General features: G+C 45.1%; 1 protein-coding gene across 2 annotated transcripts in view; it reads left to right on the top strand.

Moving 5' to 3' along the window:
* The window catches only part of TANGO2 (transport and golgi organization 2 homolog), a 116,702-nt gene extending 106,245 nt beyond the window's left edge, over window positions 1-10,457 (top strand). For both annotated transcript variants that reach the window (XM_015423785.1, XM_015423786.1), the window contains exons 7-9: window positions 3,193-3,346; window positions 6,536-6,640; window positions 10,107-10,457. In XM_015423785.1, the coding sequence (XP_015279271.1) occupies window positions 3,193-3,346; window positions 6,536-6,640; window positions 10,107-10,227 (380 nt within the window). In that variant the 3' untranslated portion in view covers window positions 10,228-10,457. The remainder of the gene's footprint in view (window positions 1-3,192; window positions 3,347-6,535; window positions 6,641-10,106) is intronic.
* The last annotated feature ends 7,932 nt before the right edge of the window (window positions 10,458-18,389 follow it).

Below are 18,389 nucleotides of genomic sequence, written 5' to 3'. Positions count from 1 at the left end.
ATACCATGCTGAAGATCACTGTCCCACCCTTCCCTTGTATTAGAGGGGCTCCACACCTTCTGCATTTTGGTTGCCCTTTCTGAATTTTCTTCCAGTTCTAAGCTACCCATTCATTCATTCATTCATTCATTCATTCATTCATTCATTCACATTTATAGCCCGCCCTTCCCAAAGGCAGGCTCAGGGCAGGTAACAACACTCCATTTATACAAAATATATTAGTTAATACAATAAAATTCCAATTTAAAACATCATCATAAATATTAAAATGGTGGTCACAGCTGATAACATTTTCTGGTTGTGGGAGGTTCCTGGCCATAGCCAGTAGTTGTTAACAGAGTAGGGTGAGCCAGACTGTACAAAATATTCCAAATCCTGCCACATCATAGATATAAAGGCAAGTGGCTTTATTTCCAGTCCCTTTTCTGATAACCCCCAGCATGGAGTTTTGCTGCACATTGGCGGTGGAAACTGCTGTCAAATCAAAACCGAAGGGTTTTCAAGGCAGGAGACATTCAGAGGTGGTTTCCCACTGACTTCCTCTGCGTAGGAACCCTGGACTTCCTTGGTGGTCTCCCATCCAAATACTAACCAGGGCCCACCCTGCTTAGCTTATAAGATCCAATGAGATCGGGTTAGTCTGGGTCATCCAGATCCAGTCACTGCTACACACTGTCAGCATTTTCACTGCACCACCATGACCCCCAAATCTCATTCCCGCTTAGCTCAGACTCCGCTGGTGAACATGGGAAGGCAAGATATTTAACCCCAGTGTGCATCACTTCATATTTGCTTCCATTTGAACCTCATTTGTCAGTTGGTTGCCTGTCTACCCAATGTGGAGAATTCCTTTCACAGTTTCTTCCTATCTTTATGTCTGCCATCCCTGAATTAATGTGGTGTGTCATCTTCAAACTTGGCCTCTTCACTGTTCTCCGCTGTCTTCCTATCATTTACAAACAAGTGCCCTGGCCAGAGAAAAGTATTTATTTTGTTTATTTCTTATTGACTTGGCTTTTTAACCCACTGAATTCCCAGAGAATCAGGGCAAGTAACAACACAGACAGAAAAAGAACTAAGGGTCCGGTCACACGCAGAATTTGCTGCAGGATACTCACGAATGCCGGGCAGATTTTAAGGGCGCGATCGAACAGGCACATCTGGTAAGCATCGCGAACCCGTCGCCATACCGTCTTGTCCGGCCAAAGATCCAGGGTTAAAAAGTACCAGCAAAAGTCCACTATCAAGCGTTTGCGACGGGCCGCAGACGGATGTCCTCCGTCTGATCGCTCCAGCGCGCTCCTCTTGCCTCGTTGAAGCACGCCGGGAGCACACGCCGCCAAAAAAACCACCCAGTTCACCACCATCGTGTCTGATTGCGTAGTGGCGGGTCAACTTGCGACGGCACAAATAGCCACAAACACACACACACCCCGGCGTTATCTGGCCTGTGTGACCGGGGCCTGTGTAAAACAAAGCAGGGGCTAGAAGTGCCATCCTCGATAGAGCTATGCCTTTCTAAGTCAATTGAAATAAATGGGCTTAGAAGGGGGTAGCTCATTTTAGGATGACAGTAGTACCTTTGGGGGATTTAATATAAATTTTTATCCAAGGGTTTTTTTCCTGTCCTGCCTTTCTATTAATATGCAGTACGTACTCAAAGGAGCGGCACGTCTGCCAGTAGTGCAGTTCCTTTTAAAAGTTAGCTTGCGTACTTTCCTAAGCCCTCTTGTTCCTTATCTGATGTTACACGCGTTATTTATTTGCATGCCATGGAAAAATGTATAATGATGTTATATCAAAAACAATGGCATAGGGATTTGGAAAGAACACTAACTGAAGACGAATGGAATATAATGTGGAATTCGACTAGCTTAAATTCAAAAACCTTTGCAGTACGATTACAAACATTAAAATTATTAACCAGATGGTATATGCCACCCACTATATTGCACCAAATTAATAAGGACAGTAGTCCTTACTGCAGGAACAATGATGGGGGGGAGCAGACTTTATACACTGTTGGTGGCAGTACAAATTTATTAGGGAATTTTGGATACAGATAGTAAGACAACTACATGAAATAACATGAAATAGACAAATAAATGAAATAGAAATGACATGGATGGGATTTAATGACTGAATTCTCACAATTTAGGGTACATCAATCTCCAGTTCTGACATATTTATTACCTATGTTGTTCCCCCCCCCCCAAGTTGGACCCAAACAGATGATAACCAGAAACCAAGCGTGTCATTCTTTTTTATCTGTTAAAAAACACTTCACTATTTTTGCATGCTAATTTAACAAGCCACCCTGTATATATACAAGTATGATCTGTAATTCCATTTTGTTGTCTGGCGAAGTGTGCATGCATACAAAAGCTCACACCTTGAAATACCTTGAATAAAACTTTCTTTGTCTTAAAGGTGCCACTGGACTCTAACTTTGTTCAAATGAAATAACTTACATGGACTTACCTATTACGCCCAAAGCTCTTCTCTTTAATAAATGGTCAGATGGTAGAAAAAGAACACAGAAGGCAGAACTTATCACAATATAGTTATCAGCAGCTAGGACATCAGTAGCCATAAAATGGACAAACAAATACCTACAATTCAACAATGGCACTCCCAAATTTGGGAATATTTTATCTTGAGTAAATTAGCTTTCCATACATCTAATTTACCTCCTGAAACTTATGATAAAAAAATGTAGCAGTATGGTTTCCTCTAATAAGTTCTATGGCAGAACACTATATCATCCCAAACAATCTCCTGTATTAAGAAATGATATATTTTTAATATATGACGACCCCATAGGGTTTTCAAGGCAAGAGACAGAGAAGATTTGCCATTTCCTGCCTCTGCACAGCAACCCTGGACTTCCTTGGCGGTCCCCCATCCAAGTACTAACCAGGGCCAACCCTCCTTAGTTTCCAAAGTCTGACGACGTTGGGCTGACCGGGGGGCATCAGGACAAACCCAAATATCACATGAAAACGAATCCCTTGTCTTGCCCACATCCTCCTCCTCCTCCTCCCCGCCCCTCACCTGTGTCATCATGACATTCTTGAATTTTGTTCTCATCCTCCTCCTGGCGACCCCAACATTATTCTTCTCCTCATGTCTGCAGTGAATTCAGCAAAGTATATTGCAGCTCTTAAAATTTATTTATTTTTTCTCTCCCAGGGGTTTATGGCTTGAGCAATTCTCTGCTGGATACTCCATGGAAGAAGCTTCAGTTTGGAAAGCACCTCTTCACAGATGTTGTCAAGCGCAGTCAAGACCTCACCAAAGAAGACCTGGTGCAAGAGCTCATTAACGTCATGAACAACCAAGACCCGTAAGGACACTCTCTCGTATCTTCCTTCAGCATCTGGTCTTTCTAGCCATCTGCCAGTTGCTTACAAAACCAGCATTTTGCTGGGAACAATAATGTTTGGGAGTGAAATTCAGTTCTCCAAAGAGACTGGGGTATTTTGTTTTGTTTTTTGGTGCTTCAGTGTTTGAGATCCAGATTTACCAAATTCTCTTTATGCATTTAAAATATTCTAATGTCTGCCTTCCTCCCAGGTATCTGGGACCTAAAGCTGCTATCAAACAGTTAAAAACATTCAAGGAATAATTAACTGAATTATTCAAGGAATAATTAATTGAATTATTCAAGGAATAATTAATTAATTGAAAACATAAAAAACCACAACGTTTGTAACACCCATTTAAGAGACCACAACCCAAAAAAGCAAAATATCGTATCAATTCTTAAAGTGTTAACAATGTCAAGGGGTACCACGGTCACCAAGGGTTGCTGTGCCAAGTAAAGTTGACTCATGGGCTCGTGCCAAGAGAGGCTGTCCTTAGCGAAATTCTGCCCAGGAATATGTGCCGTCTTCCACTGACTCAGTTCAGACACACAGCAACCTGGGTTAAGGAAACCTAGCTAGAGTTTGGTGCAGTGTCTGAATTGACAAACCAGTTGCGTCACTTCCAGAGACTGTTGCACCCTAGAGGTGAGAGGGAAGCTGAGTTGAGTGCCAAGAGGACAAAAAACAAAGCTGATGTGCCAGTTCTAAGACACGGCTTGTCTGTTGGATGCTTGGAAGCTCCCATAATTGTTTGGACTCTAAACTGTGGTTAGTGCAAGCCACAGTCAGATGTAAAGTTTGGGTTCAATCAACGAGGGTAAATTACACACGGATGTCCTTGACTCTGTGATATCTTTGATCTTCACAAAGCAGCTGGGGTATTGGGGGAGGATATGGGTCAAGGCTGTGGCACTGGGGAAGTTCTAACACCTTCTCCCCCTGCACACATCTGTACTATTTCTCCAACTGAATCCTCCTCATGGTTGTTTTTAGCTCTGATGGGGGCGGGGGGAGACCGATACCTGCATTGTACCTATCTCTTGTACCTTACCAGAACTAAAAGCAGTCTGCAGGAGGGAGACTAGTTTTGATTGCGGATAATGACATGGTAGAAGGAAAGAGTTTAAAATATGTGTATGGGGGGGAGGGTGAAATTCCCCAACCCTGACCTCCTCCTATTCTACCCATGCCTGCTTTTTGAGCTGCCAGGGAGATCCACTCACATATTCCCCAGTATCCCCTGTAGTTCAGCCCAGAGTCTTTAGCGTGGAGGAACACAAACCACTTGCATGGCCGGCCAGTTTCTGTAATCTCAGAAGCCATTTTGTTCTCCAGCTGCACAAACTTAATTCTTTAGACGCCTGCATTAATAAAGCCAGAGATGCATCATAACCATTTACTTTAATAACTTTCCTTATAAACTCCTTCTCATTAGAAGTAGATCGTTATATGAAAAACAGCCCCCCCAAGAGGTGTCCTATAGAATATAGATCCATATTTAGCTCCCTTCCCTGTCTTTTTATTTAGATATATATATAATTTTGCCTGAGTGGCATCTCTCTGACTTACTGGGATCCTTTGTTCATAATTGAATCATAACTCTTAATATGCGATGGGAGGCAGAAGGCACAGAGCCAGCGGACTCTTAACTAGGATTAAGATGCAATTCAGCTCATTGTCTGCAAGAAATAGATGGTTTGGGTTGATTTTTTTAAAAAATAATTCATCATTATTTTTAGTCTGTTGGGCTAAAGCCAAAACTCAGGTTTGCAGGAACACATATTGGTGGCGAAAGAGAGAAATAGATGGATTGATAGAGCACATGAACACTAGCACCTTGAAGTTCGATCGAAGGACTGGTTTCTGGCATCACGGTTTGCCTTCACAGAATTAGATTACTAATGATTCCTGTGGATTTCTACATTGCAGGATGCTTTGTCTAGGTGTAAATCAATCAATCAATTTATTTCAGCTTATGTGACCAAAGGTCTCAAGCCATTTTTAAAAACAAATTGCCAGGTATACATCTATCATGTAAGGATACATTAAAATGTCTATGCTTTTTACAAACTATAAAATGAGTTATAAGAAGTTAGGTTTGCAACATTAGAAAATAAAATAAGTGAGTAAAAAGACACAACTAGTTATCATTCAGCATTAAAATCCAAGAGATTCAGGTTGAAAGTTTAACAATTCTGAATCCAGGTAACGAGATGAAACTTCTCCAATGTAACACAGTTATTTACATTTCAATGAGATTATAATTGCCAGATGCTTCACAGTTGAAACAGTAATTTCAGGGTCAACGTCCACTAATAAATAAGAGATCACCCATAGCTCCAATGGAAGGTGGTATTTAGATAAAATCGGATATGTCCAATGAGACCTAAAAGCAATTATGTGTAAGAAATTACTCAGAGTCCCTCATGGGATAAGGGCTGCATCCCAGGTTAATTCTTGATGACCCAGTTATATTCCCAGAAGTGGTGTGGGTGAAACCCTCTGGTGAAAGAGAGCCAGCGGGGATACGGCGGATAGGCTGAGGATCTGCGGGACCCAGGTTCAAGTCCCCGCCGCTTTTACGAAAGCTTACTGGGTGGCCTTCATCAGAGAACTGGTGGGCGGTGAAGCAGGATGGGTCCTTTTTTTTTTTTAACCAGAGGCACCATGATTCCCTCCTCCCTCCGTCCTCCCCTGCAAGTGCTTCAACAGCTGGCAGAGGCAGCTGCTCTTTCTGAGAACGTTTGGAGAGCTCCATTCACTTGGCAGACCAATAGCTTCTGTAAGTCTGCTGTTGCCTTTTGCAGTAACTTACTGTACTGCTGGACTGCTGCTGCAGGAGCCAGTTTGGTGTAGCGGTCCAGTGTTCTCAGTAGGAGTGTTCTCTGGAGAGATGCATTTGCGTGTGGAGTATGGGAAGCCAGTATTGCAAAGGGCCAGATAGTGTATGTCTCCGCTATTCTCTGCAGAAAAATCAAACAAATGTCTAGTGGCACATTGAAGTCTTAGCTTTTGAGTTACCCCTGGACTTTGTTTAGTCATGCTGTGTTTGGTTTTGCTTCTAACCGAATGGGCTCTCACTTGATAAAGCTCACACTGGAATAAAATGAAGTCTTCAGGTGCCACTGGACTCCCCTTTAATCATCTTTGATTTCTGTCCTGTCCAGACAGTTGCCAGACCCTGCCATTGAGGATCAGGGAAAAGACTACATCCTCCCCATCCTGGACAAGTATGCGGCTATATGCGTCCGTTGCCCAAATTATGGAACCAGGTAAAATAAAGGTTCAGGGAGGTTTCCATGCACCGTTAAGGCTCCTTTCTACTTTTTGCCGACTTCTGATGTTCAGTGTACTTCTTTATTCTCATAACTGTGTGGGCATTATAACCAAGTCCAAAATGGTGGACCCAAAAGTAATCCATCTCTCTCACATGCCTCCCTGTCATGTCTCCCTAACAACTAGTGTTGGGTTCTTGGGTAAGGATTTTAATTGTCGTTAAGCTTCTCAGGAGCCAGTCTTCCCTGCAAAGGTCAGATGCGAAACAGATTGTTTTTCAGATGTTCCCAATAAGCTTTGCACACCCAGACTAGGGTAGTCAGTGGGCACATTAGAAGGCTGGAAAAGGGCAAAGGGTGGATTGCTATCGTCTGAATGACTGCCCCATCACAAGCTGCATTCTACAATCACTCAGAACTGGGTTTCAGCAGTTGCCCCTACAAGAGGAATTCCATAGTGGTCGGTAGTAGAAAGTATCATCAAGTCTCAGCCAAATTACACTGATCCTATAGGGTTTTCAGGGCATGATACAATCAGAGGTGGTTTGCCATTTCCTGCCTCTGCGTAGCAACCCTGGACCTCCTGGGTAGTCTCCCAAGTACTAGCCAGGGCCAACGCTGCTTCGTTTCCAAGATCCAACAAGATCTGACGAGATGGGGCTATCTTGGGCCATTCAGGCCAGATCCGTAGTTGGATCCCTCCTAAATGTGACGGTCATGATCAGTGTTCCCTCTAAGCTGAGTTAGTGTGAGCTAGCTCACAGTTTTTTAGCCTCCAGCTCACAGATCTTTGTCTTTGCTCAGGAAAGATGGCTCCAGAGCACACTAATTTATGCAGTAGCCAAATTGCTTTCTCACAACTTTAATGCCAGTAGCTCACAGAGTAGAATTTTTGCTCACAAGACTCCACAGCTTAGAGGGAGCATTGGTTGAACTTGACTGTACAGTAGATGATTTCTCAGAGGTCATTTTAGTGGTACAAACTAGGACGAATAGCATTGCATCAAAGTGGGGAGCAAGAGAAAGAATCCTCTGTACCATCTCAGAGACCAATGAATGAACTTCATGAGGTAGCTGACAAAGCCGAGTCCCATCTATGACAGACACAATAAATTTCCTTGTCTTTAAGGTGCCGCAGGACTCTGCATGTCTTGCTACAGCAGACTAACACGGCTACTCATCTTTTATACTGGTTTAAATCCACTGATTTACTATAAGTACACCAGCATGTGTGATAGCAAGGTTGAGCTACCCTGACAGCCGCTGCTTCTCAGATGCTAGTTCCAGCGGGCATGGAGAGGTGGGCGGTAAAGAAAGAAACAGACCCACCGAAATGGTTGTACGTCGCTTTGTATCAACGCCCTGAAGCAGCGAATCACCATGTTCGTTGCTGGCAAATGGCGATTCTGCAAAAACTGCCACGGGTCACAGGGAAGCTTGGATTAATCCAAGGTTGCAAGGCCAGGCACAGGGAGGAGAGCATCTCTATACCGTCTTCATCATTGCCAGGTCGAGCTTATTTCCAGGCCAGGGCCCAGGGCTGGCTCCAATGTTTGAGGCCCTTTGATACGGTACTGGTTCAGTGGACTCCCCCACCCCAGGCACGGCCGTTAGACAGACAGCAGGCAGGCAAATGAGAGGAGCCCCACTTATTCCAGCACGACTGCTTGGATGAACAAACAGCTGTCACTGTTAAGAGCTGCCCCTGTCCCTGCTTGCTCCGGAACGATGATCTGCAGAGGGTGGCAGGCAGCAGTCTCCTCGCTGTCTGGCAGAGGAGCAGAGAAGAAAGAGGAAGAGCCTCTGCCTCCACCCGCACTGGTGGCCTGCATGTCAGGGGAGGGGAGAGGGGATCTTTGTTGCAGGGCCGAGGACCACCACTGGGAAAGAGGGCAGGGTGTTGTTGAAGCTACTGCATATCAGTGCCCCTCCCCCCCGGCTCAGCAGCTGCCCAGGGATGCCTACCCTCTGATGTTGGCTCTTCTACGGCAGCTTGTCATGTAAGGAGAGCCTGGCTGGATCAGACCAGTGGCCCTTCTGTTCCAGCATTCTGCTTCATGCATCAGCCAAACAAGTTGCTCTAGAGGGGGCCAAAAAAAACCCAGAGCACAGAGTCCAAGGCCTTCCCCTCAGTTTGGAGAGCCAGTTTGGTGTAGTGGTTAAGAGCGACGGGCTCTAATCTGGGAGAACCGGGTTTGATTCCCGACTCCTCCAAATGCAGCCAGCTGGGTGACCTTGGGACAGTCACAGCTCTCTCTGAGCTGTTATCTCAAGAGCAGTTTCTGTCAGAGCTCTCTCAGCCCCACCTACCTCACAGGGTGTCTGTTGTGGGGAGGGGAAGGGAAGGAGATTGTAAGCTGCTCTGAGACTTCGAGTGAAGGGCGGGGTATAAATCCAATCTCTTCTTCTTCTCCTCCCTCTCCCTCCTAGCACTGGCATTCAGATGTTTTTTTAAAAAGACATTTTAAAGACATTTGTGTTAGTGGCTATGACCATGTCCAGTGGCAGCAAATTCCCCTGGCCTGGGGGCCCCACAAAGAGGGCATAGAGGCCAAAGCCTTCCCCCTTGCCCCAGATGACTCTGGTCAGGCCTGATTCAGATGTAGGCATGACATCCTGATGTAGATTCCCAGCACTGGTACTCAGGAGGTTTACCCCCTCAACATGGTGTCGTGGTTAAGAGCGGTGGACTCTAATCCGGAGAACCGGGTTTGATTCCCTGCTCCTCCACATGAATTCGGCCGAGAGACCTTTGGGCAGTCACAGTTCTCTCAGCTGTCTCTCAGCCCCACCCACAGGATGACTGTTGTGGGTAGAGGAAGGCGATCGCAAGCCGCTTTGAGTTCTCCTTATGATAGAGAAAAGGAGGGTATAGAACCAGCTCTTTTAAATCTGAAGGTTCTCTATAATACTAGCCAATGACGAAGCTGTCCCTCTTTAAAGCCATCTATTCTGGTGGCCATCATCACACCCACTAGCAGCAAATTCCACAATTTAATTACAAATTGAGTCAAGAAGTACTTCCCTTTGTGTATCCTGAATATTATTGCTTGTCAATTTCACCCCCGGTGCCCCTGAGTTCTAAGATTATGAAAGAAACTGTTTGTTCTATCCATGTTCTCCATCCCTTGCATAATTTTATAAAGCTTTGTCCTTAGTCTTCTCTGTCTCACTTGTTAATATTATTCATCACCCAGATGCATTGTGTGGTTGTTGAATCGATCATTTCAGCAGTGAAGTAAAAGTCAGAAAGGTCTGAATTCTTCAGCACAAAACAGAATAGGTCTTGCATCTTTGTCCTTGACCGTAGTGCTGTGGGGTTTTTCTCCCTGACTTATTTTTCTGTGTACAATGTGGGCTGGAGAATAAGAAAAAAAATTAAGCTCAAAGAATGAGAAGTTGGGGGGGGAAGCTAGATGAGAACAGAGCTAACTTTTTTTTTACTATTTTTCTTTGTTTTCAGGACAAACACCGTCATTCTCATCGATGCCGGAGGCCACGTCACTTTCACCGAGCGCACCATGCTGAATGCAGATGTCGACCAGTGGAAAACGAGCACCTATCAGTTCAAACTGCAGATTTAACAGCTTTCCGTTTTAATGGATCACAAGAAAAGGAAACGAGAACACACTATTGAAGTCGGGGTGGGGGAGGTCTTAGAGCAAACGCTCACGAATGTCGCTGTGGCATACCCTAGCAACCACCAAAACCTTTTTGCACAAAAGCCAAAACAGTTGTTGTTTTCTAAAACGTGGCTATATGGAAACCAAGCTTTGCAGCGGTGGCTGTGTTAGACTTTCCAAAAGGACTCTACCAGGCGACAAAACTACCTGGAGCAATTATGGTATGGGATACATAGGAGATGATTGTCATAGTTTTTTTTCTTTTTCTTTTGCCAGGTAGTTTTGGGAGACAAAATTGAGAATCCACAATGTGATTTGGATTTTTCTATTCAATTTCACTGAATTATTTTACAAATTCTTTTACAAATTGTTAATTGTTTGTGCAGGGTGTCACAGTTTCTTGTTCTCATTATCTGGGTATTTCTGTGGCTGCGATTCCTCCATTTTGCTGTATTCCTCTGACAAACAGCAGCTCTCCAGGTCTCAAGCAGAGTCCATAAAGCTGAGTTAGGTGGACCAAGCATCTGTTGGCATAAGGCAGCATCACGTGTATCGTACAGCGTTCCCTTGCTGTGGCTTCTCGGTAGAATGACGCTAACCGTGATTAAATGTAAACACTGCTTTGCATCTAGCGCCTGGATGATTCGGTGCCGACAGAAAAGACTTAATGTCTTAAGAAAGCCTAGCTGACAAGCATAATCACAGCCAGTCATTGTACCTCACTGAGTAGCCAGATAACCAGACATAACTGGCCGAAAGCGCACTCGTGGGATTCTTGCAGTGTCGTCTGGCTGCAGAGGTACCTGAACGCAGCTGCACTGAGCCTGGGCTAGGGACTTCCAAGGCACCCTCATCAAAAGGCCGGGAGGTCTGGCTGTTCAGGGGATTCCCTTCCCCCCACTTTGTCCTTCCAAATCAGAAGCAGAGAGGTATGCAGATGCACAAGGGCCAAATGCTCCAGTTAAGAGGGAAGGTCCAAGGCAAGTCAAGGCCCAATGACAGGCTTTGTGTCATTTCCCTTACGGTGTTCCGCACTGCACATGTCATCCAAGGGCGGCACCACAAAAGGCTTGGGATTTTGCACGGAGGAGCCAAAGGGGATGAGGAACCATGGCCAAATACCCTGAACTGAAACACAGGCAGCCTAATCAAGTTGTTATTTTGTACTAAACATTAATAAAACAAAATTTTTATAACATTTGAAAACGGGCCAGTTGCTCATCAGCTAACCCTGTGCTTTTGTACTCACTGGCTAGAAAAATGAAAACAAGTTTTATTTCTCTATGAGCAACTGGGTAGAACAGGAGTCCCCAACGTGGTGCCCACGGGCACCACAGCCCCCGCCAGCACCTTTTCTGGCCCCCGCCAAGTGTTTTAAAAAGTTGGTAGGGCCAGGTCCATCAGGGGTTTTGTCTGATTATTGGGGATCTGCTTGACTCTGCAGATTTTTTTTAAAATGTTGCTTTGGCAGCAGCTGCCACCACAGCACAAAGATCTATACTGCGTTACTGAACTTAAGGCGTGGCAATCATTTTGTGGCAGCCGTTTTGTTGCTGTGACCACCATGCCATGTCAGAATTCCAAATGTGCCCACAGGCTCAAAAATGTCGGGGACCTCTGGGGTAGAATATAGCCTCCATACTTCCTCTTATATCTCTACAAGCCAAAGGGCTAGGAACCTTTTTTAAGGAAAGCTGAAGGTCCAAGGTGGGGCGTGAAATATCCTTGAGGGGGCCATGGTCTTGCCTCATGCATTTCAGCTTTTGCCCGGCGCAAGTGTTTTTCACAGCAAACATGCAACCTGTAGCTATGGCACTCATGTGCACAGACAAATGGGTCCATACTCATGTTAAAAGACACTTGTAAACCATAAAGTGACTTCCCCATTACATGGCTGTTGTAAGAACATACGAAGCTGCCTTAGGGGGAGTGAGACCATTGGTCCCTCTAGCCCTGTACCATGTGCCGTGACTGGCAGTAAATCTCTTAAGTCTTGGATCCATTGGAGTGAGACTTTCTTGCTCCCTCCTTCCCACTCAAGTCCAAAATAACCCCCTCCGATGCTACTCCTGGGGGATGGAGGACTCCCCCATGAACAGCTTGGGGGGGACTTGGAGGTCTGCAGAGGGAGGGAGGACTCAACTCTGCCCCCTCACCCCTTCCATCTGTAGAAATCCTCCCCTTGTTCCAGCTCCAAGGTTTCAGGAAGAGTGCGCCACCAGTTATGTCTGGTTAACGTCGCAACCCCCACTCCCTTGCCGCAAAGTAAAAACATTTGTGCCACTCTTCCCAAGTGACTGCTCCATCTGTATTTTCTGATGTGGAAAGTTGCCTGCCAGTAAGAGAAGCACTGTGGATGATGCAGCCACAAGAAGACACCTTTTTCCCCATGCACTTAGAACTCATTAACGCCATCTAGCACGTTGTGTAGGAAACAGTAACCTGTCCTCATTACTGTGGTGTCCTTTCCAGTTCAGTGTTGTCCAGATTACGTAGAACCTTAAATCATTGCTGCGTGTGTTGGTGCAATTTGAAATGATTAATCTGTTTGTTTTTTGAAGAACAAATCAATAAGAGGCCTTTTGGAACAGGGAGGGTCTGTATGCCTGGCATGGCTGAGTTACATATTTCTAAATCAGGGAGGCCTGAGTATTATGAAGATGAAAATACGACTCCCCATAAAAAAACTGTGGAAGGCAGGATTCCAGGGTTTTGGATCACCTTGACCAAAAGCTATTTAGAGTTTTAAGTGCACATGTTAAAAAATGCAGGAATTCAGCTGTGCTTTAACCAAGATCGCATTTCTCTTTAAAATCTACCTCTCATTTCCGGGGTGTGTGTGCAACCCATAAGGTGAAGTGGTGAACACTTTGGGTAGGTTCAGTGAGCTTTTCCAAAAAATGCACATCTGTGTGTTCCTTGCACTGCCGCTTAACTGGAGCTGTTTCTGACAGTACACTTCGTTTTGGAGCACGTAACACACAGAAACGGTCATCAATTGGGAGCAGGCGTAAGATCTCTAGCTGCCCAAATAGCCCAGCTCAGTTCATCAGAGCCTGAGAGCTAGGCAGGGTCAGGCACAGTCAATACTTGGATGGGAGAGCACCAAGAAAGACTGAGGTTGTTATGCACAGGAAGGCAAGTCGCCTCTGCTCATGTCTTGCTCTGGACACCCCATGGTCTTGAGGTTGCCATGAGTCAGTTGCGACTCAGCGGCACGTTCTTATAAGGTCTCTGGGCTGTCCATTGGAGTACCTGGGCCTGCAGATGTGGTCCTAAGCACTGATCAAGGCACGCATCAGAGAGGTGTAATGGGCAGTCCCCGTGTTGGGGGAATGAGGGGTGCAAGAACTTTTTCGTGCACCCTTATTCCCACTGTTCGTTTTGGGGAGGGAGAGAAGCTGGCTTCCCAATTGCATCAAGAGGGAGAGAGAGACAGTTGTCTCTAAATCAAAGCTCAGTTTATTCCACTACACATTCTTAAAAGAAAACCTAGAATCATAGAGTTGGAAGGTACCCCCAGAGTCATCTAGTCCAACCCCCTGCCCAATGCAGGAAATACACGGACCATATTTGTAGCATTTCAGTTTTCGACATAGAATATTTCAACACAACCCCAATACATAAACAGTGCACTCATAATACTATAAAGGATATCCTTGGCTATTCTGCCAAGACCCATAACTGAGGGTGGTTGATCAGAACAACCAGGAACAAGACTAAAATCAGACATGAAGTACTCTTTTTCACCCACCGAAGCTAACGTAGCTGTCAATCAAGCCTGTGACAAGCATTTGACATATATCTGATCTATACAACAAAGTCAGCCCCATTCTATCTCTGGGGTCAGGAAAGTCAAGGAAAACTGGGTTAAGTCACAGAATCAGGGTTAACTAAGAGAGTCCCAAGAAGCCAGCTTCAGATACCCTGTCTGTGTAAAATTTGATAGTGACTTCTGACTGCTGTAAAACGTAAACATTCCTAGTAAGCAGAAGCCACATGAGTCAAATTTGTGTCCAGTGAAGGCCACAGCGCCCAGCAGAGTCCTGAAGCTTCCTGGGAGCAGAACAGAACCAGCGTTTCAACCAGTGTTCCCTCTAAGCTGAGTTAGTGTGAGCTAGCTCACAGTTTTTCAGCCTCCGGCGTGCACACTTTTGTCTTAGCTCAGGAAGGATGGCTCCAGAGCAAACTCATTTACGCAGGAGCCAAATCGCTCGCTCACAACTTTAATGCCAGTAGCTCACAAAGCAGAATTTTTGCTCACAAGACTCCGCAGCTTAGAGGGAACATTGGTTTTAACTATATAGGCTGATTACTCTAGATGTTAAAAGTATTATAGGCGTACCAGAGGTTTTGCAGAGTTTTAGCAGAGGACCAAGACTCAGTCCAGCCCTAATTCCGCAACACCCAGCCTTGGTGGGGAAATGCCATCAATTACGGATGACTCACAGCAACCCCGTAGGGTTTACGAGGCAAAAGGCCAAACGGAGGTGGTTTGCTGTTGCCTGTTTCTGCATAACAGCTTTTGGACTTCTTGGGTGATCTCCCATCCAAGTACTAACCCGGGGCTGACCCTGCTTGGCTTCCAAGACCTGACAAGACTGGGCTAGCCTAGACCGTCCAGCCTTAGAAGTGCAGGAGTGTGGCCACCTCCCTACGCACACACTTTCAAAAATGTAGCAGGGGAAAATGTGTTTCCTAAAGCAGCATTCTCCTTACAACAAACAGAAAAGCTTTACTTTTAGTACCACTGGGAGACAAAGGTAGACACGACCGGCACACCTGCACACAATCCATCGTTTGCTGGGCTGCCGCACCCCTCCAGTGTGCAGGAGCTGGATCAGATGTTTGGATGCTGCCTCCCACGTTAGTGTTAATTTCTTAATTGTTCTTTTTGCTTTTAATGTTCTGGTGTGACACAAGCCACTTCAAGTTATCAGAAAGGCAGGGCAGAAATGTTTTTAAAACAAACTCCCTGCATATATAAAAGCACAGCACGTCAGTGAGGGAATTCTAGGCTCAGTATTCTCCCTGACACCTTTGTCTTCAGTGTGCAAGGAACTGTGTGTTTCTGGTTGGTTTTAACATCAAGGACAATTCCAACATTCAGTCCCACACCTGCTGCCTGAAGGAGGTACAGCCTAAACCCACATCCTGTGTCTGATGAATTATGTAAGATGGTGTGTTTTAAATGCAAATTCTTAATTCCTTGCAGAGCACTAGCAATGCAAACGCTCGATGTGACATATGTTGAAATTTGTAAGAGAAGAATTGTTTTTATTTTTGTAATATATTTAAAAATAGATGCAGACGTGTAACTATGAAGCACACTGTTGGTTGGCGTGGCTTTTGACTGCCTTGCTAAAGTGAAAAGCCCTTCTCAGTAACAAGCGATGGAGTTGTATGGTTTACTGACACAGAAGGAGATTTTAAAAACCATTTCCATTTTCCTTTTAAGAGTTGTTTTATATTTTGTCACTTACGCCTATATACGAATACAGTCAATAAACTGTTCAACCAATATTTTGTCAGAGCATTCATGTATTCACAATTGCTTATTTAGTTTGGGGTACAATGCTATTTGCAAACCATTGAAACCAAACTAGAGAAACTGAAGAGCTGCCATGAGATTTCCCTTTACGGATGTGCAGTTTAAAAAAAAAATCAGTATTTGTTGCATCTGGATATCAGGGAGCCAAAAAAATCAGTACTCATGGTTTTTCCAGATTCCAAATAGTGGTTTGATATTCGGATCTGTTTTTTCTTATTGAGATTCTAATATTCCTTATGGGGAATCCTTCTGGACGGACAGAGGGGCTGTTTTTGACCAAATTGCACCGAAATTGCAACGGAGCTGCTGATGCCTGTCCTTTAACCCCCAAATTTCAAGTGAATTGGACCAAAAGGTTCAGTTCTATGGGCCCCTGAACAAGGTGTCCCCAGCCTTCCATTGCTTGTTATGTTTTTGGGGGGGTGTTTCCATGCTTTCTCCAGAGCAAAGGATAGCCAGAAACACAAGAGCAAGCAAGGCAACCCATAGCTAAAAGCCTTTCAAAGCAAATTAAGAACCAATGCAGAGCCACGGGGCAATGTGCCAAGCCTAACAGCCAGTGTCAAAGTAGAGAATCCCAGCCAAACTGATTTAATAAGGAGAGATATAGAAAAACAAATGATGTTGTTCACTGAGGACAACTGGGAGATGCTGGAATGCCCACTGGATATAATGGGAGCCAAGAATGCCAATTGACTTGCATGGGCCCCACTGAAATACATTTGGGCACCCAACAGTTGCAATTAAAATGTGGAATGGTTTTACAACGAGGGTCTCTGGACACAAACTTGAATGTTCTGGGACTGGAATGATAGCCCCCAGAGGGGAGTGAAGGCTCTTGGGACTCTACTCAGTGCTCTAGGACTGGAATGACAGCCTACAGAGTGGAACGACAATCCCTGGGAATGGTAGAAGTGTTCTGGGCCTGGAATGACAGCCCACAAAGTGGAATGACAGTCCCTGGAACCAGATAAACTGCACTGGGACTGGAATGACATCCTTTTGCAAGCTCAGCAGACCCGATGGCCATGCACAGAAGCCCAGCGGAACCAAGGGCCAATGTGGCAGCAGAAGCCCAATAGAACCAAGCCAATCTACCTGTAAAACATTGACACACACACAAATACGCTAACATTGGTTCTCCGGACTCAACTGTGTGACTGAACAACAACAACAACATGCAATCCCCTTTGCCTCTGACACCTGCCTCCTTCCCCCCTCCCTCCTGTTGCTTGGAAAAAGTACAAAAGGAAAAAAGTGGCCTTGGAAAACTTTAAAGTTTAAATTGCTGGTTCTGGATATACTCGAATATACCCAGGGATACTTCAGATCAAATTTATCAGCTTTGGCAGAGATTCTCTGATGTGTATATGGATCCCAAAAATACAGATAAGGTTTTTTCAGAGATACTTTTGGATTGGATATATTCAAGCGCACATCCCTATTTCCTCTCTCTTTAAATGTCTACAGATACTGTACGGGTGTGTGTGTGTTACATGGGAGTCTGTGGTGTGGAGGGGGGGGGTTAAAGTTTCCCTCACACCCTTCTCCTGATGTCTTTTGGCCCAGTCGAGGTGCTGTTTGTACTGTTTTACTCAAATCTTTAATCATTTTAGCATGTACTGTATTTGCAAATTGTGTTATGCTGAAACACGGCTTGGGTTAAAAGGTGGTATAGAAATTCGGTATGTAATTGGGCACCTTTCAAAAGCACGGTAGCCGTAAAAGCACGCTTCCAATTAAACCTCAGATGCTTGGCAGAATGAAAGCGTTTTTCACTTGTTTCAGAAAGGGAACCAAGGAAGAGCATGGGGAGGGGGGCGCGATCAGAAGATAATGTGTTCCTGTAGTTACAGAATCACAACTGAAGATTCATGCAGTATTTAAGCAGCTAAACGGTGTTTTGATGCAGAGGGCAAGGTGTGTAGAATCACTGGTTTGGAGCCCAGGTAATGGCGGGGGGAGCACATTCTTCCTCCCCCAGCCCACTTTGCATGTGCATATCCTGACTGCAGCAATCCACACACCCCTCCATATTCACCAACTTGTGGTTTGTTTTCCAGAGGACTTAAGAAGAGCCCTTCTGGATCGGACCAGTGGTCCATCTAGTCCAGCATCCTGTCTCACACAATTGCCCAACCAGTTATTCTGGAGGGCCAGCAACAGGGCATAGGGGCCAACACCTTCCCCTGAAGTTGCCTCCTGGCACTGGGATTCAGAGGCTTAGTCCCTCGGAATGTGGAGGTTCCCCTCAGTCACCATGGGAAGTAGCCACTGATAGACCTCTCCTCCGTGAATCTGTCTAAATCCTGTTTTAAAGCTGTTTGTTCCCATGGCCATCACTACATCCCCTGGCAGTGAATTCCACAGTTTAATCACTCTCTGTCACTCATTTCTTTTCAGGCTGCAACATCTAAAGTAGGCTGACTTTATCTGGCCCTGTTCCCTGTTGTTTTTCATCAGTCCCGACGATGCTCAAGAGGAAATTGCATGCCATATACTTCTGTGTCACACTGAGAATCCTGCATGAGGCAGTGATTCAGGGGTGTGCAGATGTCTGGTCTTGTGTTTT

The sequence above is a fragment of the Gekko japonicus genome, unplaced genomic scaffold (assembly GCF_001447785.1).
Source record: "Gekko japonicus isolate JY-2015 unplaced genomic scaffold, Gekko_japonicus_V1.1 scaffold137, whole genome shotgun sequence".
Taxonomy (NCBI): Eukaryota; Metazoa; Chordata; class Lepidosauria; order Squamata; family Gekkonidae; genus Gekko; species Gekko japonicus.
The sequence above is the reverse complement of the archived record's forward strand: the minus strand, read 5'-3'. Positions and strand labels throughout refer to the sequence as shown.